This window comes from Aptenodytes forsteri, unplaced genomic scaffold (genome assembly GCF_000699145.1).
Source record: "Aptenodytes forsteri isolate BGI_AS27 unplaced genomic scaffold, ASM69914v1 Scaffold376, whole genome shotgun sequence".
NCBI classification, from domain to species: domain Eukaryota; kingdom Metazoa; phylum Chordata; class Aves; order Sphenisciformes; family Spheniscidae; genus Aptenodytes; species Aptenodytes forsteri.
Genome location: NW_008796056.1, coordinates 218,945 through 242,496, shown reverse-complemented (window position 1 = coordinate 242,496; position 23,552 = coordinate 218,945). Strand labels below are relative to the sequence as shown.

The following is a 23,552-nucleotide window of genomic DNA, read 5'->3' as shown; positions in this document are numbered from 1 at the left end:
TTGTGTTTTATTTACTTCTTCCTAGACATTCTCATTAGCTCTATAAATTCTTTAATTAACTTGACAGTTGAGGAATTATTTCATGTGTCATTAAAAGAACATGTGTCTTTTCAAAATGGTTATTTCAGGCCACACTTCCCTTAGCTTTGCTGGGAATAGCTACATTAAATACCGGGTTTCTGAAAATAGCAAGAAAGAGGAATTCAAGTTGGCTCTCCGTCTGCGAACCCTGCAAAGCAATGGGATTATAATGTACACCAGAGCTAATCCCTGTATAATTCTGAAGGTAATTAAAATAACTTATCTTTTCCACAGTTGTTTTTCTTGATTATATGTTTTGTTGGGTCTTGATTTGGGGGATGCTGTTCTCATTTCAGCTGTAGATTGAGAAGATGAAGTCTGATCTATTTCATGCTAACAGGGAAAAACAACAATGTTGGCAATGGCAGCAACAACAACAATCAAAAAAGCAGCTTGTTAGTGGTAGTTTACTTGGAAAATGCTCCATTGGGTGCTGTTCATTATAAGAACATTATGTGTGTCTGCACGCAGGAGCCGATCTGCATGAGATCTAAGATTTGGCTATTTGTATGACCATATAGTCAAAACGATGCATGCTGAAATAGCTGTTCTTACCCTGTGTCCGTGACTGTGGTTGGAGGATATGCCCTCACTGCTGTCAAGTTAATTCCAGAAACCAACTGCTTAAAACGTGTCTCCTACTGAAGATTCCTGCACTCTGTGAATTAAGATTATTTGTTTAGAGAGGCATGGGGAAGCTGGAGATTGATATCCAATCAATATTTAATTGGTAACCTCTCCATGCATTTTCATTCTTTGTTGGGTTTCTGTGGAACGGCAAATATCTGCTGGATGGAAAAGGAGTGCTAGGCTCATCCAAAAGCCTGCATGTATAGTACTTCTGCTAGAGCCTCTAAGGTACAAGATGAAGACATTGACTTTTGTAACTCGGCCATGTCTGAGCAGTGGAAGAAATGGCACAGAGCCTCTTGTGTCTGTATTTGCAATCTTTAGAGTTCTTTTGGTTGAATGCTTAGGTAATGTTAAAATGTCTAGATGAGTTGTTAATGGCAACAAATAATTTTATAGCTGTTAGACTGAACTATTTCATGAGCAGGAGTACTGTCTGTCATTCACTGGGGACTCTCAGTGTTGTTCAGATTTGTACAAGACAATTAAGCTCTGCTTTGAGACATGTAGAAATGCACAGTTTGAACTTTTCAGTATACTTTTTTGTTCAAAAAATCAAACCAAAACTGCAGGCTTGAAGACCACCTTTGAAGTCTTCATCATGGTTGCTTTTAGCATATATCAGTAGGGAACGTTTGCAATTTTGTAGTTTTGAAAAATGCTTGGAAAAAAACAAATGGCCCTGGTGAAAGGTGCCACTTGAAAACAATAGGAGATGATACAGAGACAGACTGAAATGGAGTTAGAATGATGATAGGATAATTTATTTTATTAGAGTTTAGTGTATAATACTATCGTGATTAAGGAGTCCAGCAGGTCAGGTCATAGGCAGCTGAGTGGAAATCTCCAGCTGAAGCTGGGAGATTTTGCTGCCAAAAGAGGAAAATTCATGCTATTACAAAAAAATGTCCCTTATTGCAGTCACCTGGGTTGAGTTTTTAGTTGTGGGGTAGGAATTCTGTGTTTTCAGTCACTGCTTCACACAATCATCTAACCATTTTGCTTTGAAAGATACTAGGAGGAAAAAATAACACTTGAAGGAGCAGTGACAAGAGCTGTGGCTATTCTGCTCCCATCTCAGAGGCCAACCTCCAGGTCATGCTCTTTTTTGCTTCCTAGCTCTAAGAAAGGATTTCCAGCTCTGAACCCATCTCGTGCAGCACTTAGCAGAGAGCTTCAGACATAGCTGCTGCTTCACGTGTCTGATGAGAGGGTCTGGTATGCGGTGTTATGGACGCAAAGGCTCCGCTTTCTCCCATGCATCGGGCAGGGAAGAACACAGGGAATTCCCTTCCCAGAGCCTCATGCTTGGCTTTTAGGTAGGGCAGGATTTGCTGTTGCAGTGGGTACATCCTTTTCCCAGGTCTAGCCCTTGGCTTCTATAAGCATAGGGCTTAAAGAAAAGCAAAGCATTACATTCAGCATGTTTTCTGAAGAAATGGCATCACTTAAAAGATCAGGAATTGCTAATTTTGTTTGTGAAGGTCATTTAGCAGAGGAACATTGGACTCACAAAAGTGCTCTATGGCAGACAAATGGCATTATGCTCAAGGGATGTAGCCATAGCAGGTCTCTTGAGAGATGGCAGCTGACTCATAAACTGTACTTTGCGAATCCCTAACTGAGATGCTTTCAAGGAAGTTACCCTTAGACTTTCTAAGCATATGTTTTTACATTTGTAAACCAGAGGTAAGGCCTTTTTAGTTTTGTTTTTTTTTAACCAGGTATGTATGTTGTGAGATAGGGAAGCGCTCAGAAATGAGGCCGTTAAGTAGATTAATTAGAGGTCTATAAATGTGAAGTTGTTATCATTTGAGCATTGCTTTCAATTAAATTAAACATGAGGAGAAGCTTTCCAAATAGAGGATAAAGGATGGGATCCTGTGCTCTTTTGAGCACTCTGGCATCACTCCAGCAAAGCACTTAATCACTTGCTTAACTTCCTGTATTTGAAGGCAATTGGAACTACTCACATACCTTAATTTTAAGCATGCACTTAAGTATCTGCTGGATTAGCACCAGAGGGCCCAGCACCAACACTGAGCTCCAAACAAAGGCAGAGGTAGAAGAAATTTAGACCAACCACATAGTGCGAGCCCATGGGAGAACGGGCAGAAAACAACACCACTGTTGGGGCATATAGTGACACTGAATTTTTTGAAGCAAGTCTCCCCCATTGCAGTCTATTTAAAAATTAATGCTGCAATATGGTTTTCAGTGTTTAAATGACCAGCTTAATTTTGGGAGCTCATACATTTGTGATAACTCCAGGGATGGAAATATTCCATAATCATAACACGGTGTCCTTCTTGGATGAATAATAAATTCCATAGAGCAAACTGCTTGTCTACTACTTTGCTGAAAGCCTACCAGCTACACTGTGTTGATACAATATAATAAGGGTGTTATTTATTCAGCTGTTTCTAATAAAGCAACTCATCCATTGCTTTTGAGAGGTTGGCCATTTTTTTCATTGCGCGCTCTTGCTTTTAAGACAATTGAAGCAAAATGAGATGGCCTTTTTTTTTCCTTTGAAAAGATTACGTGTGCCAAAAACGGTATCACCATTTCCTTCTTCCTACGTAGCATCTATCTGCGAAAAGTAAGATTTAACAATTTAAAGCATTACGAAGCCATTGCAGAAGAGAATTCCATAACATTTCTTTTTCTTCAAGGAATATAATGGAGATTCAACTTGTTTTGTGAAATTTAAAGGATTAAAAATAGGTAAAGAAAGACTTTCCCATCATGCCAGAAATATAGCTGTTAAATGGTAAAAGGCAAGCATATGTTCTTCCATCCAGGCAGTTAATGTGAAACTTTGCATGGTTTAGTTAAGTGTATATTATACATTTTAATGCATTACTGCTACATGGCTTATGCTGGATAAGACTGAAGCTTGGATATGATCCCAGTTATGGCTAGAGTTGAAACGAGTAATGTTTTAATTAAATATACCGTTTTACACAAACGAACCTGAAATGTAATTCGGCTAACGAAATATTTCCCCAGATAGATTAGTAGGCAGCATGCTGTATCCATGGTGTGTGACTGCAGACGGACTGTGTGAGCCTAAGGTGGTCTCAGAAGAACCATTTGATCATTTTATTACCTATGTTGATACACAAATATGGACGTTAGCCAAATGTCTTAGCCAGGCTAATATTCCAAAATAATTTACAGTATGTGTTTGGCTCCATTTTGCTCATTGAATGAAACTGTTGAAATGTAACAGATTGCATCAGCTTTTGGAGCCTTGTCTGTTCTTTGTACTTCTTTGCCCATTTTACACAGGTGAGGAATTTTGTGCCTGTAGGAGCATACATGCTTAAGTATGCATTAACCTCCCCGTCCTAGTAGTTACAATGAGAGATACTGTAACTAAGCCCAGAAAGCTCTGAGAGATGGAAGCTTGGTGGGAATTTTCTGCCCAGCTAGGATGAAGCAGTGTCTCTCTGCTTTCACCTTGATGCGGAGGGTCTCTGCTGGCACTGTGGGCTGCGTTGGCGAGGGGTTGCAGAGTTTGCATCTCTGCTGTGAGATGGAGTAACTCAAGCTCTCTGCTGTGTTACATCATATAGATGGAGAAAAAAGCAGTGCCACACATTCAGTCCTGAACTGAGAGTCTGATGCTACCAACCCTCGGTCAGACCAGTCATCCCACTGACGTTATTGTCTGGATAACTGCTGAGCCTGGACAACAGCATTGGCCTTTCACTGGATTTCCATACTATTTGCTTGAATGTACCTCATTTAGTAAGAAATTAACTTGTAGTTCAGCTTTTCTTCGTACCAAGGTCCAGGCTATTATCAAAGAGCCCTGTTTGAGGATTGAACAGTGTCCCTGACATCAGGGCGGTTACAGGGAATAATGGGAACACCAGGGATTAATTGCTGAATCAAAGATCCATGGTTGAATTCTCCATGCTTAGGAGTGGAGACATCGTTTTGCCCTGTTGAGTGGAGGACCCTTCTCCTCCCTGCCCAGCCAGCCTAGCTGCTAAATAGGCAGGACAGGAGCCCTTTGCAGCCCCCGCTCCTCGCGGGCTCTTCCTGCTCTTCCTCCTCCTCCTAGAGGCATGGGGCCATCAGGGGACAAATATTTCCTCCCTGACCCGCTACAGCAAGGCCTGTGACCATCTGATTAATGAAAGTATTTTTATGGTCCCATTGCTAGGGGTATCAGGGCATGTCACAGTCTTTAATGTATGTATCTGTAAAGCAGTGGTGTGAGGTAGGGAAATGACGTTATCCCTCTTTTACTGACGGAGACCTGAAACTAATGACTTGCTTGAGATCCCAGAGGAAGAGTGTTGCAGAGTGTGGATTGCCATGCATATCTATCACATCTTCTTAGGCTAGTACTGTAAGCATTGAACCATCCTTTCCATCTTTCACTCTAGCCTAAGGTGGAGGTTACTAGTGCTTTTTTAATAAAAGGAAGGGAACATAGCCTTTCAGACAATATATATTTACTGTGTATGTCAGATCATCTGCTGGTAAAAAGAAGTAAAAGTGGATGAGAAAGATGTATAAAACATATTTTAATGGCAAATCTTTTAGATCATCGTTTCCCGTATACAAATGGTGTAATATTTATCCCAGGTGCTCATATGTGGTGTTGTATAAATAAAGATAATTGGAAAAGCATGTTCTGTGAGTAAGGGTTATAGACATGCAGGCAGTAGGTCCTTCAGGGTATAAGTAGTCTTAGGGGAGGTATATGTATATTATACACAATCAGTAGAATAGTTTCCATAGGAAAAAGCCTTTTGAATAAGAAGCAAGTTAACTGCTTATCCGATGATGGCTGTTTTTCAAAGTGTAATATGTTGGCATGTATTTTTCTGTTTGATTTGTATTCCTGTTGAGCCAGAGCACACTTTCTGAGCAGCGGCTTCAAGGTTTGTGGACTATTTTGTTGCACAGGGAGAAAAGAAACTATTGCTCCATCGCTGGAGAAAAACCGGCTCAGTTTATCAGGGCATCTTGTTTACCGAGATTCCTCCTGAGCAGATGCTCTAATAGGCCCAATTTCAATCTACAGAAATAGTTTACAGCTGAGTTTTGAGTCCCGTAAGAAAAGATTTTTTAATGAAAAGTGATCCAGACTTATTTTTCTATACATCCATTAGCCTTTTTTGATTGAGCTGTAGGAGTACTAAGCAACATCCATCCCTCAATCATGTTGTATTACAGTCATAGATCTCATTTCTTCTCAGTTTTATTACATCCTACAGGTCAAGGACTTCAAAATAGCCAACTGCCCATAGCAGGGGCTAATTCTTGCTCTTTTGGCTCCTTCTACATGTGTATCCCTCTAATGCCCCATGCAGAGTAAGTAAGTAAGTAGGTAGCTGGCAAGTCTAGGGAGCTTGTCACATGCTTAGCTTCTCTGTGTCCACACCATCCAAGCGATTGCAGAGCACCCCAATTGCCCAGTGTGACTTGGCTTGAGGTTACAGCCCAGTTCAAATTCAGCTGGTCAAGAGACTGAGGTCTGGAAAGGAGAAGGAAGTCCAGAGATCATCAGAACTCAAGATTTTACCCTTAGCTCTTCTCCAGGTAGTTTTGTGAACCTCCAAGGACAAGAAAATGCTGGTAATGACAAGACAGCACAGTCTGCTCCTATAGATTAACAGTATCCCATTTGCCTTCAAGCCACATCAGAGAGCCTGGCAGAGAAGAGTTTGAGCACCAGTTCAGACACATGCCAAGGGATGCCTCTAGCTAACATAGTTTTAAATGACTATTCATGCCAGATGCGGCCAAAGACAGATGGACACAATGCAGCATTCTTACATCTGCATTAGCCATGCCAGTTTAGCAGGCCACCAAAGCTCTGGGGGGTTCTTGCATTGACAGCTATGGCAACTCTGCTCTGCTAGGGGAGAGCAGTAGGGTTGTGTTATGGATTCAGAGTAAACCAGTGAGAGTACAATGTGTGCTGCAGGGAAGGATGAAAAAGGACACAGCGCCTGAACTTTTCAGGGAGATAAATAATGGGACAAAACTGTCTTGCGATGGGGTTTGCAGAAATAAATACTTCCTAGAGCATGACATAAAGGTAAAATAATTGCAAGAGCTTTTGGAGAGCTTGAATCCAATTAATGTGTCATAAGAAATTATTTCCAGCCTTGTCAGCTATTTTAAACTTATCTGCCACCTGTTAGAGAAACCTAAAATCTTTGGGTAAACTGCTAATCAGGAAAGCGGCACTTCATACCTATTCCCTCACTCTGCACTTTGCCTGCCCCAGCAGGCTAGCACAGATTTTCCCTTTATGAGGACTTCAGATGGATGAAGGACAGGAGGGAGAGTGAGAAATCCTAACAATCCCTCTAAAGCCATGAACCTAGCATAAACATGAGGAAAGAAAGAAAGAAAGAAAAGTAAGAGCCGTCTTAGGTCATCTGTGAGGTATACACAGAGCAGGTAGTGTAGCATCCTTGGAAAAAATAACTGACTTTTGGTCAACCAGAATCTTACTGTTGTACTTAGAGAAACTGAACTCATGACACTTCGGGACAAATCCACACCTTGCTGAGATGCTCCAAAAGGTTACAGAGGAACAGGATGTGTGCATGAGCAGAGCACCTAACATCCCCAGCTGAAAGCAGTGGCCATTGACTTTGCCACAAGCCTCTCTCAAACACTCAGAGGCGGTCCCTTGCCCTGACTGCCCTTTTGGTAGAATCAACCACCGGGAGCAGAATCACAGCGCAGGGGCGGATGGCGGGACTTGCTTAGAGAGACACGACTGCTCAGCAGCAGAGCCAAGAGCAGAACATGGGTCCTCCGGTCCATGCCCTGTTCAGTGAGACATATTGTTATCCCAGCCTGTGTTCTGCATCTATGTTTTGTCTATATTTTCAGTTTGCCTGCAGTAACTGGCTTTGGGTAAATTCTAAGTAAGCTGATACTTATCACCTTGGGTTTTTTTCTGATGATAAAGGCACAGCTTTTTGCTGTTGTAGTGTCATGTAGGAGAGCAGCTTTAACATTGTATAGAGACTGTCTAGAAGTCCTCTGTGTTTCCAGACTCTCCGTGAGACCATATTACGAGACGGCTGAGTGCCTGAAGCGCTTTGATTTCTGTTTTCCTCCCGCAGATTGTCGATGGCAAACTGTGGTTCCAGTTGGACTGCGGAAGTGGCCCGGGAATCCTGGGAATTTCTGGCAGGGCAGTTAATGATGGAAACTGGCATTCGGTCTTCCTGGAGCTGAATCGCAATTTCACGAGCTTGTCCCTGGACGACAGCTACGTGGAGCGCCGCAAAGCCCCCCTCTATTTCCAGGCTCTCAGCACAGATAGCTCCATCTACTTCGGCGCCCAGGTCCAAGTGGATAACGTCCGCAGCCTGACTGACAAGAGAACAACGCAGGTCTTGAGCGGTTTTCAGGGCTGCCTGGATTCAGTTGTCCTAAATAACAACGAACTGCCGCTCCAAAACAAGCGCAGCAGCTTTGCAGAAGTGGTTGGCCTGACCGAATTAAAGCTTGGCTGCATCCTCTACCCCGATGCCTGCGAGAGGCATCCCTGCCAGAACGGCGGCACCTGTACCAGCGTGCCATCTGGTGGTAAATATTTTGCATTACTTTGTGTGTTTCCCCCTCCCCATTTTCCTCTGTAATTTATTGCCAGAGATGGTTGTATGCAGCAACATGCTTGAAAAATCTCATGAACTCTATAAAACTCTGATAGGTATTGCAAATTGTGTAAAAGCTGTTTGCTCTTTAAATAACGGTGAAATGGTGCCCCTTCTCATTGCATTAGTGTTCCAGGAGGAAATTGATTTATTGGCTGTTAGGGTAATCCTATTTCTATAGAAACCAATAGAATTACAATTACTGTAATGCTCAGCTGGATTTTTCAGGATCCATTTACAGCATCGAAGGCTGTACACAAAGATGGTGATTTCAAACATCCATCACAGATGCAACGGCACTGTTGCCTTTCTCTGTTTCTGAAGCTGTCACAAATAATTACTGAGCTGTCCACAAATTCCTTGGTCCGTTTGTAAGTGAGTAATTTGATTACATGTCTGCATGGAAAATAGCGAGTCCGCCCCATTATAAACCCCCCAGAAGTGTATGTTACAGCTTCCTCGGAGGCCTGAGTGCTTCAAGGTCTAAGTAATATTATCCAAAGTTTATAGGGCATTGATTTAAACCGTGCTCATGTTGGAATTTCCTATCCAGTGGTTATATGGTGGCTTGTATGATTTGGTGCCAGTGACTTACTACCCAGTAACGCAGTGTACAAGTTACCAGACCATAAGAACAGTGAGCATCTTAGCAGGAAGAAAGCAAATGGCAGACATGTAGGACCTTTTCTCTAGGGCTATTCTCCCTCTGCAGTGTTCAGGTTTCTCTTCCAGTTCCCCATATTGTGTTAGCAGACAGCATTGCTCACCTTTTCTGGCAGACTAAAACTTTGTCTCAGTGAGCTGACAAGGTCTCATAGCAAGGACGTTTTAGGTAGAGGACAAGGTCCTCTAGCAGGGACATTTTCCAGTCTGAACAGGAGGATGCTCAACAGAGAGGTCTTCTGCAAGTTCAGAGCTTTCCATCCACTTATTGGCAGTGGGTTTGGTCATGGTTCCCTAGGGAAGTTCCCACTGAACTCTTTTTTTATGGAGCATTTAACCACTGTCCAGGGCTTTCTGCTTTACTGTGTCTGTGTAGTTCCCTTGTATCCATAATTGCTATTTCTGTTTTTCATTGGTTTAAACCTTGTTCTCATATTTCCTTTTGATCACCCTCCCTCAAGTAGATTTTTCTAAACTTTAGGAACTTCCTAAACTTTAGAACAGTTTTAATTTTAAAGGCTGAAATCTGGTGAGATCTGAGCAAAACTGACTGTAAGACAGAATTTTCTCACTTGGATAACCCTGCCCTTATAGAGTAAGCCCTGACAATGTGAATTTATCTCAGCTAGCATCTCCTCTGGATCCTTGGCTTTGATTCAGCCACTTCTCCCATGCCAGGGAAAAGGGTACGTTAGGGATGCTGTTGGCTTTGCTGTTGGTGGAAGGAGATGGGAGGACAGCTGAGAGGAATGAAACGTAGCACTGGCACTGGCAAGCCAGGATGTGATGTGCAGCACAAGGACAAATGTTGCTGCTTGTGTGTGTTGTTAAGGGTCTTTATTTACTAAGGGAAGGAAAGAAAATGAGTGCTGCACAACAAGAGCAAAAGAAAATCATTCTGAGGCATAAGGATGCTGCAGCCACTGACTGAATTGCTAAGCAAGATTATTTAAATCCCTAGGAAATATGGCTGTAATATGTACATGAACATAACATGGCTTTGATTCAGACTCCATACTTAATAAATGAGGTTAACCATTCGCCTAGTATTCTAGGAAGCATGAGAACAGCTCCTTCTATTGATTTTATTTGAGTCTATTTACAGTATTGCTCAGCAATCTCGTGATGAGTAAATTGAAACCTTTCTAACAAAACATTTTACAGTAATTTTTTTTTTCCCAGAGCCATGTGCATGCCAATTCAAACTGAGGGGAGCAGTGGGGCAGGGGAGAAACAGGCGGCACTGAAGATTAGACCCATTTTATTACTGGAATGGCACGCACGGTTTTCATGTCAACATAATTCGCTCTTGGAAAGCAGTCACGGAACTGATTTAACTTGCCTGCGTTCCTGCCTCGGCGAGGGGGCACGTGCCCTGTGGGGATGTTTCGTCTGCCTGCCGTTAAAAAATCTGTTTGCTGTTTTTACTGCCTCAGCAGTGTATGTAAATAAAGGATTGTTATAAAGCCATCATTCCAGCGCAATGGGCCCTGACCGTACATCAGTAGTTCTGCAGCCCAGCCCACAAGGAGAAGGCATGGGCATTTTTGTTTCCACCAGGCAAAGCGATTCTGTTGTTAGTGTCCTCCATATGCAAAAAGGCCACGTAAATAAATTCTGTAGAGTGTAGAGCCCAACAGCATTGCAAATGCTAGTTGCAGAGCCACAAACTGCAACGTGCATTTAAGAATCATCAGCCATTGAATTCGCTGACATAGATGTTAGCAGCTGACTTTCATTTGAAATAGAGAAAAAAAGTAATAACTCTTCATTTTTTATCTTAAGAAAGAAAATGGCAGCTTTTTTCTTTTTTGGTGGGGGGAAGCATTCAAAAATATGCTGTGCAAAGGTCCTTTTCCCAGTCCCAGGGCATTCAGTAGCATCAGGATCTCTTGACTAATATTTTCTATTATATTATCCTCCTATTAAAGTTTCTGGAAAATAATGTTCCTTTTCATAAACAGAGAGTATTTGGCATAATGATAGGATTTGTTTTAATAAATAAATCCTCTAATTTGAATTTTACAGAGCAGATTTCATATATTGTTAACATCCTTATTCTTACAAAAACCCTTCCTTTACAAGGAAGTTGAGAGAGAGAAAAAGAAAGCTCAATTTTATAGCTAACTTTAAAAGAAAACAGTCAAGCAAAGGTTACCCAACATTATAACATGAAAGAGTTGCTGGCTACATGCCAGAAATCAAAGGGGCCATGTCTAATTTACATATAATTTGCATAAATTGATCATCTAAAACACAAACCTCGATAATAGTATTCCTCTTGTGAGATCTTCCTTTCAATAGAAATGCCTACTGCCCTGTTCACCATTAATAAAAAGCTGCCTCTGATTACCTTCTTCATCCTGCGGTTGTGGGGATAGGGTAATATTACGGCCCTGTTTGGGGAATTGCTAAAGCGATGCTTTGCATGCACGAGGAGTGTGTCCACGCTGCTGCTGTTAGGGTTCGTATGGATAAACTCACAGCAACTTCGAAGCTCCTGACTCAGGGACAGTGCTGTGCATAGGCTGCACGCAGCTTGGGACTGATTGCAAAGGTATTGCCCCGAAAGGAGAGTTGGCACAGGGCTAGTTGACTCATGCTGGCTCTTTCTGTCTGACCTCTCTGCTTATTGAACAGGAGGACAAGGTGTGAATCTTAACCTGCAGAAGAATGTATGGGTAGCTCAGATGCTCTGAGACATCACTGAGAGCACAGAAAAACCTCTCTGCTTTCAAAATCTGGCTTCTGGGCCAGCTGAAAGCGACCATGGCATGAACCTCTACTTGCACGCATGTGCTCCCATGGGTCCAAATCAAGTCCCACAGCAGCAGTGTATGCCCAGCATTGTCAGTGGTTAAAGAGAGGGTACTGTGTGTCCAGGGACCCCGCAGGGAGATCCCATGCATGCTTAAAAAGGACTGGGAAAGGGGGAGGAGTGCTCACAAGGTCTGACAGCTCAGGAGACTCCTGAGAGCTATATACGGCTTTAGGACAATTTTCTTGGAGACACTGGAAACCACAGCCCTGAAATACAGGCCACATTCTTCCAGACTTTTCTGCCCCTACCCATAAACACAGGTCAGTGAAGCTATTTTTAAAGAAAGTTGTTAGCATTTTGAAACCTGACAAACAGCATGACTTTCAGAAACAGCTTGGCTCTTTGGGCTGAAATTTCCCAAGAAAATTCAACCAAGTGTTTAAAGTGTGGTTAAGCTATAAGCTGCTGAATATGAGGTCTTAAAATGGGAAATGTCACACAACCTTAATAATAGAGTGGCGTTACCAGGTCTGCCAATAGTAAATGTATGTTTATCTGCATGAATAACAACATGAGCAATCACAGCAATAGAAAGCTTTACTGTAATCAAATCCGAACACTGCGCCAAGCTTTTCAACCACAGAGAGAAACCTCATGTTTGTAAAGCCTGCAATTATAAGTATAGTTACTTCCTTTTAATTTGATCAATCCTGTATACATCTGGCTTTGATTGAAGTAAATGGCTTATGTGAGTAGGCAATTTTATTTGAACATGAGGCATTTGAGCAGAAATATCTACTGAGTCAAGGACTGTGGGCAGAGTGTGAGGACAGAAAGTCATTGCTTTCCCCTCTCCTCATTTTTTCTTTTTTAGTTTTTTTATGAACAAAGTTAAAATCCAAAGAGAGGGAAAAATGCAACCTGGCACTTAGGTGGTGGGTTCAATACATGTTTTAAAACATGTTGGCAACATTGACACAGGAGTGTTTTTGAGGATTAGGCAGTTCATAAGAATGACATTAGGGAAAAATGGGTGTATTAATACCATAGTCATGAACTGACCTGGTCTTACTTATGTTCTCAATCTCGTTTTTTCACACACACAAACAAAGCAGCATGCTGTAATGTGAGCATACCAAACGCACATCAGTTAATTTTTAAAAGCTTTTTAGAAATTTGGGGGGGTTAATCTTTTTTATAGCTATGCTTTTAGACATCTGGATTTAAATTCCCAGTTTCAAAGCACATACATGCCAATCCGTTCATAGAAAGCACCGGTTTAACAAAGACTGAGGTTCATTTTCATACCAACTAGTGGCAAGAGGCAATCATCTGTTTGAAGACAAATAAGTTAAATCTGAAGTGGCAGGAATATGTATGGCTGAAGAACACACAGTTCTTGAAGGTGGCCTGGTATGTCTATAAATATACCAAAATACAAATGCTGGGAGAGGTCCTCTTCACCTTCAGTTCTTCTCATCAGTTAACTTGCCATGTAACGCTATGTGAGCAGGGCCAAGGCAGGCCTGTTTCTGGACATTGAGTTTGTCAGGTCTAGCTGCACAGCAGGGAAAGAAGCTACATGGGGAGATCAAATGCAAAAGCCAAAGCACGTAACAGATAAAAACCAGCTCCTCTTGCATGTGATAGAAACAGGAGCATACACATGTTCAAAAAAAGAATTGGCAGCAGTTCGGAGCATCCTCTTTAATAAAGCCAAGTAAACCTGAGGATAGACAGATATTCAGATGCTCAGGCTGGGAATGCTACCAACGGAGACGTTCGCTGCGTAATGGCATCCCATCTGCTGATGGCACCGTGCCTGCCTTTTGCCACTGTCTCTGCTTATTAAGTGCCAAGCAAACATAGGTACAGGCAGGAAGCCTGTGTGGTGTCCTCGCTTATAGCATGTTGCTCTTTAGTAAGGTCTGGGCTGAAAAATCGCTTTTCCTCTGGACAGGGACATGCCAACAAGGCAGGAAGAGAAGCTGTTGGAGTCAAAGTGAGAAGGTGAGACTCAGCTACATAGTGGGGACTCAGATTAGTGGAGGAGTATGAGAGAAGCCTTATAAAACAACCAGAAAGCCCAAGACTATGTGTAGGCAGGAGAGGGTTATGTCTAAATAAATGTTTTAGATCACGAATGAGCTTTGATGTGAATCTTCTGATCATCCCCTCTCATTGTGCTTTGATTCCTGTTGTGGAGAGGTGAGCTCTTGAAGGGCAGGACCAGGCTTCCCTCTGGACAGTGCTGAGCTGGAAGACGTGCACCAGGATTGCTGCTAACGTGATCCTAAGGCCCTGAAATTTGCGCACTGAGGGTGCTGGGTCCTCAGCACCAACTGTTTTGCTCCACAGACACACTGCCGTTGCTCTGCAGAGCTTGCTAATGTAGATATAGCCTAAAAGGGCCATACCATTGCTCATAGCTTGTGTTGCTCTTAGGTCGGCTGTTGGCACAGACTGCTGTGGCACATGCTCAGAGTGTTGTGGTCCTGCCCCGGCAGCACTGCAGATGTGTTTACCAGAGCTTTCTATCTTTTTCCACTGTTTCCCTCTGAAGCAATACAGTGGTGACATCACAAAATTTGCTGCCTTGGAAATGCAGGTCAACATTTTCCAGCATCAGTGTGCAAAATTAAATATTTGTATCTCTTGGAGGGAACTCAGATGGACTGTATGATCTTAAATGTTGATGAATTTCCAAGACTTCTGGTGCCTTCATTGTGAAGAGGAGCAAGCCCTAGATTGCTTGAAAGGGTTTTTCTGTCCCCTGCTGAGATGACAGGGCACTTAGTCTTTTCTTCAGCTCTGTTGTCCTCGGATGTGGGAAGTTTGCTTATTATTCTTGTGCTAAATGGGAGGGAAGAAATGCATGATGCATTACCAGGATATTAAATTAAAAGTGTAATAAAAATTCTTTGTTAGACCAAAGATGCACTCCTGACCAAAAGGGTTTTCTTTACTCTTGCACTTTGTGGCTACAGTGTGCAGTAGAGGGCAAAATTACAGCCTTCGCTGAGAGGTTTGGAGAAGCATAAAAGGTCTGGCAAGTCTGCTGGCCAAGTCGATATATGCTGTGTACTGAGCCATCATATCAGCTCTTCACTTCCCTATTCCATGAATTTCAACATATGCTTTGCTGTGTTGGAGACCTCCCGGGTGAAAGCTTTGCAGCTCTGAGCGTGTGTGTCACGGGAAAGTTCTGTGTCTTTCACCAGTGGCTCAGAGTTGGCAGGTGTATGGCAGTGCTTCCAACGGGAGGGAAAGTCAGTGATAAATACTGTAATTTAATCCTGTCTTTATTGCCTTTTTTATTTCTAACTTTGATTCCTAGACTTACAATCTATGCTGAATACTTCAGTCTTCCAATATCTGACTGTGTTCCACCATCATTAAATCAAATTCAGTTGAAAATGTAGGCTTTCAGAAGCAGACTTTTCATTTTGGTCTTGTTCATACATTGCCCAATAGGGCTCTGAGCCATCTGGAGCATTCAGTTTCATCTCCTCTTAGTATAAAATGTTAATTGAAGTTGGTGCATCTTTAATATAAACAATAGGCAATAATAATAATTAATAAATCCATGTTCCTTTTATACTTGGTGGTAAAAGGATATTTTTTTTTTTTTACCAAATCAATATTTTTCAAGTTTTCTGCAGTGAATAAATGTAACAGAATATGTTACAGAGTGAAAACCCAGAACTTAATCAGCTGAAACAAACACAAGACGTGAAAAGAAAGTTATTCAAAGGCTTTGTCTTACAAGTGATTGGCAACTAGTAACTTAGGTACAGAAAGTTGTTTTTTAAAGTCACTTTAAAGTTATGTAGGTTTAAAATATCAGATAACAAATAGAAGAATATATCTATTCTGCTATTATATAACGCAACAGATTTGTTTATGAATAAAATGTTTTATATTAGAATTAATCATTTTCATTTTGTTTGTACTCATTGAGACCATAAAAATATATAAAACATTACTGCAAATTTTTGAACTATAGATGTCACTGTTCAGTCATAAAATGAAGCACTGAAACAACCTTATTTATTCATGCTGTGATTTCTACCTGCAGTATTTCTAGATCAGCCACTTTGCCAACTGACAATAAATCTTCCATAGGGATGGCATCAAAATGCAATGCCTGGTGCAGTCGCACTTTTGTAATTCTTCAGACCCAGTTCTCTACAGGTCCAGAAAGTTGTTCACATTGTCTGAGTGAGATATCTATAAGACACCAAAAAATAATCCCATCTTGCTGATGCTGACCAAACATGCTTTCTAGGAATCCCCAAAGTCAAATCATTTCTCTTCTTAACTCTGCAACCTTGAACACAGCGGTGCTTCTATCTCCCTTCATAGCAGGACAATGAAACAGCATGGTATTTGAGTATCTATTTCATTTATCTTCAGTTAAATAGGATTGGACTCTTGACTGAATACGCCAGCAAGTCTGGTTCCAAGTTTGTTCTCTAAAGCCTGTCCTCATGAAAGAATTCAATTAGAGTAACTGAACAAGGCGAATTGAACCGGATAGGACATAAAAGATGTTGGAGTCTTAATGCAGAATTGCTTTTGCCTCATGCCTCCACTGGCCTTTTCCATATTGTTTCCGTGAAATTCTTTTCCTTGTGACTGTGCTGGAAATTCCTGCCTTGTTTCCTAGAACAGTGCTTTTAAAGGGGGGGGGTCAGATGTATAGATATAGAAAGTTTTTAAAAATATCTTTAAAAAGCTCACCACTTAGATGATATTTCTATGTATAAATATAGAAAGTTTTTAAAAATATCTTTAAAAAGCTCACCACTTAGGGATGATATTTCAGCTACATCAGCTTGATCTCCAATAATCTTGACACTGAACTGAGTTGCATTCAACCATTTCAGCTCTAACTCCAGCAGTATTAATGGCAGGAAGGTTCCTGTTCCAGTTGCTATATTCAGTAAGTATGTGAACCCCATAACTGGAGCTTGAACCTTGCCTATACATCTGTTTAGGGCATTTGGATTGTGTAAGTAGTTTTTTAAAAAAATCAGCCAAAGTTTTTTACAGATGTCCAGGAAAATTTTGCTAGTTCAACATCTCTAATTTGGAGTCTTTCCATCCCAGGGACTGCCTTAGCCATCAATGACTTTCACAACCTACATGTTCCTTGCTCTTTTCAAATGAAAAAGCACTCAGATTTCAATATCCAGTTCACAATATAAAGAGACACATTGTCTCACTGGATTTCTTTATGACCTTAAATAAAGTTTTTATTAATGGCATTGTGCCATATGAAATCACAAGGAAGAAAAAAAAAGAGGTTGTCATTTGATACTTGGCAGAGTGAACTGATGGTTTCAAGAACTGGTTTTGACTCTGATGTTGCTCCTCTGTCGACAAGAAATGTGGAGGTAGGACTTTGATCCCCTACAGTGTCCCCCTCCACTTGAGTGGAGTTATGTCTGATGTATTGCAGCCAGTGATTAATCAGTCACTTAATAATCAGCTATGATTAGGGCTGGTGTTGCCCAGGTCAGCTGGTATTATGAAGTTTATAGTTAATGCCTGGATGATGCGCTTTATGGAAGTGGTAAGTATCACTATCAAGTGTTTTATTACTGTCACATCCCTACTGAGTCATCCTTGTGAAAGTCAGATGTGGAAAAGCTCTCAGCTCATGTATGTGTTCTTCAGTGAAGCCCCTAAAGGAGTGTGGGCTGCTGCTATCAGCAAATATGGTCTGTATTTTCACAAATATTGGGAGATGCATCCTTGATCTAGAATATTTCTTGTGACCAAAGATGTTCATGAGCAACATTTATTCTTATCTGAATCATGACGATCAGGATGGCCTGGGCTGCAGCAACTCCTGTGGTCCCTGGTTGTAGACATGGGCTCCAATTGTCCAGACATCCCAGATAAACAAACTCTCGACTGGCATTAGTGTGGACCACACAGACATACCAGAATGAGCATAAACATCCCCGTTCCCCCACAGTACAATATATTTTTTGGAGTAAAGTAGCCAAATGGATCCCCTTGCTTCTAGGCAGATACAGTGGTAGGCTTCTGATTTATTTCTCTGTGTCCCTCACCTCCCAGGCTACCAGTGCAATTGCCTCTCCCAGTTTACGGGAAGGAATTGTGAGTCGGAGATCACAGCCTGCTTCCCAAATCCCTGCCGGAACGGAGGCTCGTGCGATCCCATCGGCAACGCTTTCATCTGCAACTGCAAAAATGGCCTGACGGGAGTAACGTAAGTGACCCTCTCCAGGTGGGCAACGGGAGCTTTTCAGTTCAGTGATGGAGGGCTTTTTGATCAGGCATTTTGTACCCAAAAGCTATGATTCACCTAGCAAAAAATAACCCAAAACTTAGTGCTTCTTTCAAGTCTAAGCTAGTGACAGCAGAGAAATCCATGAGGCTTGCATGTTCAGAAATGCTTTTCTGAACTTGGCCTCCTAAATTATTGTTTCAGGGTGTTATCTCCAGACAGTTTTCACTGAGATATACACACCTAAGTGTTAGAGGTTTTTTAAGCAATCCCAGAAAGCCTGTGGAAGCTGCTATGTAATCTTTTTTTTTTTAATGGATCGATTATTTAGTCACCTTAGCCCTGATGTAAAAGCCTAATTTATTACATTCATTTTTTAAAATCCCAGCCTTGATCGTATACTTGGTGTAGAAACAGAAAATCCCCTGACCTGCCCATCAACATGCTTTTTTCTCATCTAGTTTGTCTACTGTTTGTACTTTTTGTTCTGCCTTTTTTTGATCACCTCTTCTTCTTTCCAATTCTCATTTCTCTCTAAGGTTCCTTTTCTTTTTGTTCCCCCACTTCTCTAATATTTGCTCATTTTATATCCAGCCCTGTATAATTTTACACAGTCAGTATATCCTCCTCTTCTCTTAAATAAGTACTCTGATTATTTTACTATATTTTTTCTCAACTATTTTCTCCTTGAATCCTCCTAATATGTTGTATTGAATCCCATGGGATTTTCCAAAACCAATATAAAAAGGCTGAGATTCTCTATTACATTCAGTGAGCCTCATTAGGTTCAAAGAACCTTTTCCTATCAGATGCTTTAAACTCTTATTTCCTTCTTGATGTTTCCATTTTATTGTCTTAAAAAGCCATGGAATAGCTGTAGAGAAAATTAAATACCATTAAATAGAATAATAATAATAATAATAATAATATCATTTGCTAAGCACCAGCAAAGTGTTAACTGTAATTGTACCACTTTGACAAGATAAGTCATCATGTACAAGGTGGGCTGTTTGCTAGGTGTTCTCCAAACTCTCCTTTTCTTCTTTTAAGGTGTGAAGAAGACATCAACGAGTGTGAAAGAGAAGAATGTGAAAATGGTGGCTCCTGTGTCAACGTATTTGGTTCATTTCTGTGTAACTGCACCCCTGGCTATGTGGGGCAATACTGTGGTCTTCGTCCCGTGGTGGTTCCCATTGTACAAGCTGGGCATTCATACGTCGGCAAGGAGGAACTGATAGGAATAGCTGTGGTCCTGTTTGTCATATTTGTGTTGATCATCCTCTTCATCATCTTTCGTAAGAAAGTATTCAGGAAGAACTATTCCCGCAACAACATCACGCTCGTACAAGATCCGGCTACTGCCGCCCTGCTCAACAAGAGCAACGGGATCCAGTTCAAGAACATCAGGAACAGCGGAGACAGCAGAAATATCTACCAAGAGGTTGGGCCTCCTCAGGTCCCAGTGAGGCCAATGGCCTATACCCCGTGCTTCCAGAGTGACTCAAGGAATAACCTGGACAAGATAGTGGATGGGCTTGGTGTGGAGCACCAGGAGATGACAACATTTCATCCCGAGTCCCCTCGAATACTGACGGCCAGGCGGGGGGTGGTGGTGTGCAGCGTAGCTCCAAACTTGCCCGCTGTGTCTCCCTGTCGCTCTGACTGTGACTCCATCAGGAAGAGTACGTGGGATGCTGGGACAGAAAGTAAGTAGTGCTGCTTGCTGCTCTCGCTCTTGCGTAGGTAAGGGTTGCCTTCAGGGTGCAGCGGGTACAGTGGCTGCTCTAGCCTCATACACTTACAATTGTTACATATCTCCAAGAAGTGATTTGGTTTAGTTTTGAAAGGTTATAATTAAACTAGGCGTACAAGACCTCTACTTCTATGCATCAAGTATGAGTAAATGCATTTATTTCACTTGTTCAGAAAGCACATATGAGTAAGTGCTCTGAGCGTTAGTTCTTCAAGTGATACAATGCAATCATCTTTCTACTGGAAAAAATAATTTGGGGCAGAATTCTCAAATATAAACTCGGCTAGGTTTGGGCAGTTTGTCTCCCAAGGGAGTTAAAAACATGTAAACCTTTTGCAAGAAGCAATTGTGTTTTGCAACAGGGACAAATGAACTAATATTCTCGACTTCCAGTCTCTATGAAATGAAGCAGAAAATCATGCACTACTTATAGGATCACCTTTTCAGTCCATTGCATTCCCATCTGCATTCAGTATCAGAGTGATCACAAAATTTCTGATGCCCACACTTACCCTATTTGTGCTCTGATAGTTTCTCACCTGATAACACAGTGCCCCCTCCATTCCTGAACAAGTTGCTGGAGATGCAGCAAACTTCAAATATTCTGTCAGAGCAGGAAATACCAGTTTGCTGGGAGAGAGTTATGGCCCTACATTGTCTATCCTTGCAAGTCAGAACATGTCATATGGACTGGGAGATGTTTGCTTTAGCATACGGGGGGGGTTTATGATGTTTTCTCTTTTTCGTAGTTTTCCCTAATGCATCTTCAACCCCCCTGCAACACAGCCTTAACCAAAACTGTCAAATAAAACTCCATGATCCAGAAACTTTCATAGTCCTGTAGTTTTAGGCAATAGGAATTGAGGAAAAGAGACAGGAATCTGGCACTGCCTCATACCTGTGCCCTGACCTGCACATTTTCATCTAAGGCAGCACATTAACTAAGGTCTTCTAGTGAAAAACAGGAATTAATTTTCATTTCTTTGGGCTGTATTTCACAGTTGTGTTGTGGTTGACCTTTTTAACCATTAAATATAGTTTTGCTGATTGAAAGCATCAGCATGCCAGCCCCCATATGTGCTCTGCTCTGTATTCTCTTGGGTGTTTCTGCCACAAACACTGCTGGGATCTGTATGAATTTCTGCACAGCATGAGGCCATGCCATGGAGACAGACCTCAGTTGTCAAGGAGTGGGAAGCAGTGCAGCTTCATTACTGCAGCACTTGCTCCATCTACTACATACCCTGCTTCTCAGCAGGAGCAAATCAGCCCTTACTGTACGGAGGTGCCCCATGCTGGGTAGAAATATCTGCAGCTAGCAGGTGGAGAGCTGTACTTACATGTTTGCAGAACCTGAGCTTGTTCATTCGTAATTAGCTCAGGTATCTATCTCAGTGCTTATCATGGAGGATAACTTTTTGTGTTCCTTATTATCACTCATAAAATGTATAGTTGAATGTGTTTATTCATGTGTGTTTGATTACATGAGAATTTATACCATAGGCTGCAGTTACATTTCTAAACTGTAGAAGAGTTGTCAAGACTGAATGTCCCTGATGAAAAGCAATGTAAATTGAAGCATAATCTATTATATGTCAGTGGTGGAGCCACTAAAATCTGATCCAAGGGCCACTGATATGAATAAAAAGATGCACAATAACTTTATTGAGCATTGAATAAGCCTTAATGAGGCTCTCATATTCAGAAATGAACAGTAAAGATAAACGTAACTGTAATCTCTTGTATAAGATGTTTATACCACATTTTTTAAGGCATCGTCTTTGCTGCTGAGACTACACGTCATCTAAAATGGCGATACTGAATATAGATGTTTCTTCCTTGATTACAGTGGTGTCAGCCACTTGAAAGACTCTTTGGGCTTCAAACACTTCAAAAGTCTAGGTATCTTCATCAGCTGCCTTCTTGACCAATAGGTCATTTCCTCTGTCTGAAGGAAATGATTTTATTCTGACAAAAATAATAGAAGGCTACTTGTTGGCAGGATTTAAATGGCTCTGTGGTATAAATAGACAAATGTGCATACCTAGAGAGTACCATTTTGCTTTGTTTTTGCTGTCAATGAAGGTAAAGGGGTTGATGACGCTGAAGAAGTGACCTGTTTTGCAGGAAGTAATAAAGGCAGCAACTCCGAAGTACAGTCCCTCAGCTCCTTCCAGTCTGATTCCGGTGATGATAATGGTAAGAAATGGTTTCATCTTTATTATGCTGGGGAAAAAGCTATTTAACTCTCTTTCTAATATTATTAAAAACATTTAGGTGACATCTAGAAAACCCTTTAATGATGCTAGAAGTCAGAAAGTCCTGGGTTCAAATCCTCACTTCGTGTCCATTTTTTAAATTATAGGAATGTAATTAAAATCTTGATGCTTGGAGCTGTTGTATCAGTACCAAGCTTTACAGTGAATTAGAGGTGTGATACAGCAGAGTCACGTTGCCAAGATATAAGTTGATTAATAGCTTGCAAGTGAAACTGTAGAATTTCTATCGTTTTCCCTCTTGGAAGAGGATGACTTTCATGTTTCATCAGTCTCATAAAAGGGAATTTGTGTGCCGTTTGCCAGGTCTCATTCATGGTCCCAGCAAAACTCTGCTGGTGCTCAGCAGCAACAATGAGCGGATGAGCCAGTCCCTGGTGGCTTGGTCTCTCCCTGGCAATCACAGCTCAGCGAACAATAGAGCACCATTAAATCCTTGCTCAGTGCATGTTTGTTGCCCGCTTTCATGTCCTACATCATTATCTCAGTGGGTGATATGGGCAGAGCCATACACAGCCTGAAAGAGGCCTACAAAGTCAGAGCAAACCTTTGTTCCTATGGCCCAGGTATGTTGAGCAGTCGGTCTGAGAAAAGGCAAGATGTTTCTGCCAGGGAGGCATGATGGATGTCAGGGAAGCCTCATTCAGATACACAGAAAAAGATTAGCACAAAGAAATTGCACTTAGTTTCATCAGCCAACAGTTAATGAACTGTCTGGAGACTCAGTTCCTCAGTCATGTCATGCAGCTCTTCCCTAGGTACTCCTAAATGTTTGAAAAAGCACTTAAAGAGAAGTGCACTTGCAGTTCCTTTTGGTTCAGCTGTGGCTGAAACATCATGAGTATTTTTGTCAAGCTTCTCAGTGCTTTTCTGCCCCTGCACCCCCAAAAAAACCCTTCAGTGTTTTTTAGAATAATAATAGATATTTATATTAAAATTACCTTTAGAATAATTATTCAGGTGGTCATTTATTGTACGTGATTACTTTTTATATCTCCCGAATTCTAATTAGGCTTTTCAAGCATCTGATCCTGCCCCCATTTAAATCAGTGACACGGTACCCCCTGAAGCTGGATTGGACCTTCTGTGCCCACTCATTTTTTGTGAAAACTGTATTTAAACGACGGCCTTTAGAGATAACAATTCTAGTTCAGGGTCTAAACAAATCTATATCTTCAGGGAGAATTAGGGAAGAAACTTAAATCATCTGAGTCGTTTTGCAGAGGTCAATGCAAGACTGCACGCTGTGGTTTTCTTGCAGCGGCAGGGAGGGTTTGCAGTGAAAGAGCTTAAAATATAAATACAGGCATAAGTAAGCATATACATAGAATCATAGAATCATTGAGGTTGGAAAAGACCTCTAAGATTATCGAGTCCAACCGTCGACCCAACACCACCATGCCCACTAAACCATGTCCCTAAGCGCCTCATCTACTCGTCTTTTAAATACCTCCAGGGGTGGGGACTCCACCACTTC

General features: G+C 41.5%; 1 protein-coding gene across 1 annotated transcript in view; it reads left to right on the top strand.

Annotated features, from left to right (window-relative positions):
* Positions 1-23,552, top strand: part of FAT3 (FAT atypical cadherin 3) — a 368,576-nt gene that overhangs the window by 338,445 nt on the left and 6,579 nt on the right. Inside the window, exons 21-25 of the mRNA XM_009286273.1 lie at positions 129-286; positions 7,824-8,292; positions 17,875-18,028; positions 19,097-19,752; positions 21,885-21,998. Of these exons, the coding sequence (XP_009284548.1) occupies positions 129-286; positions 7,824-8,292; positions 17,875-18,028; positions 19,097-19,752; positions 21,885-21,998 (1,551 nt within the window). The remainder of the gene's footprint in view (positions 1-128; positions 287-7,823; positions 8,293-17,874; positions 18,029-19,096; positions 19,753-21,884; positions 21,999-23,552) is intronic.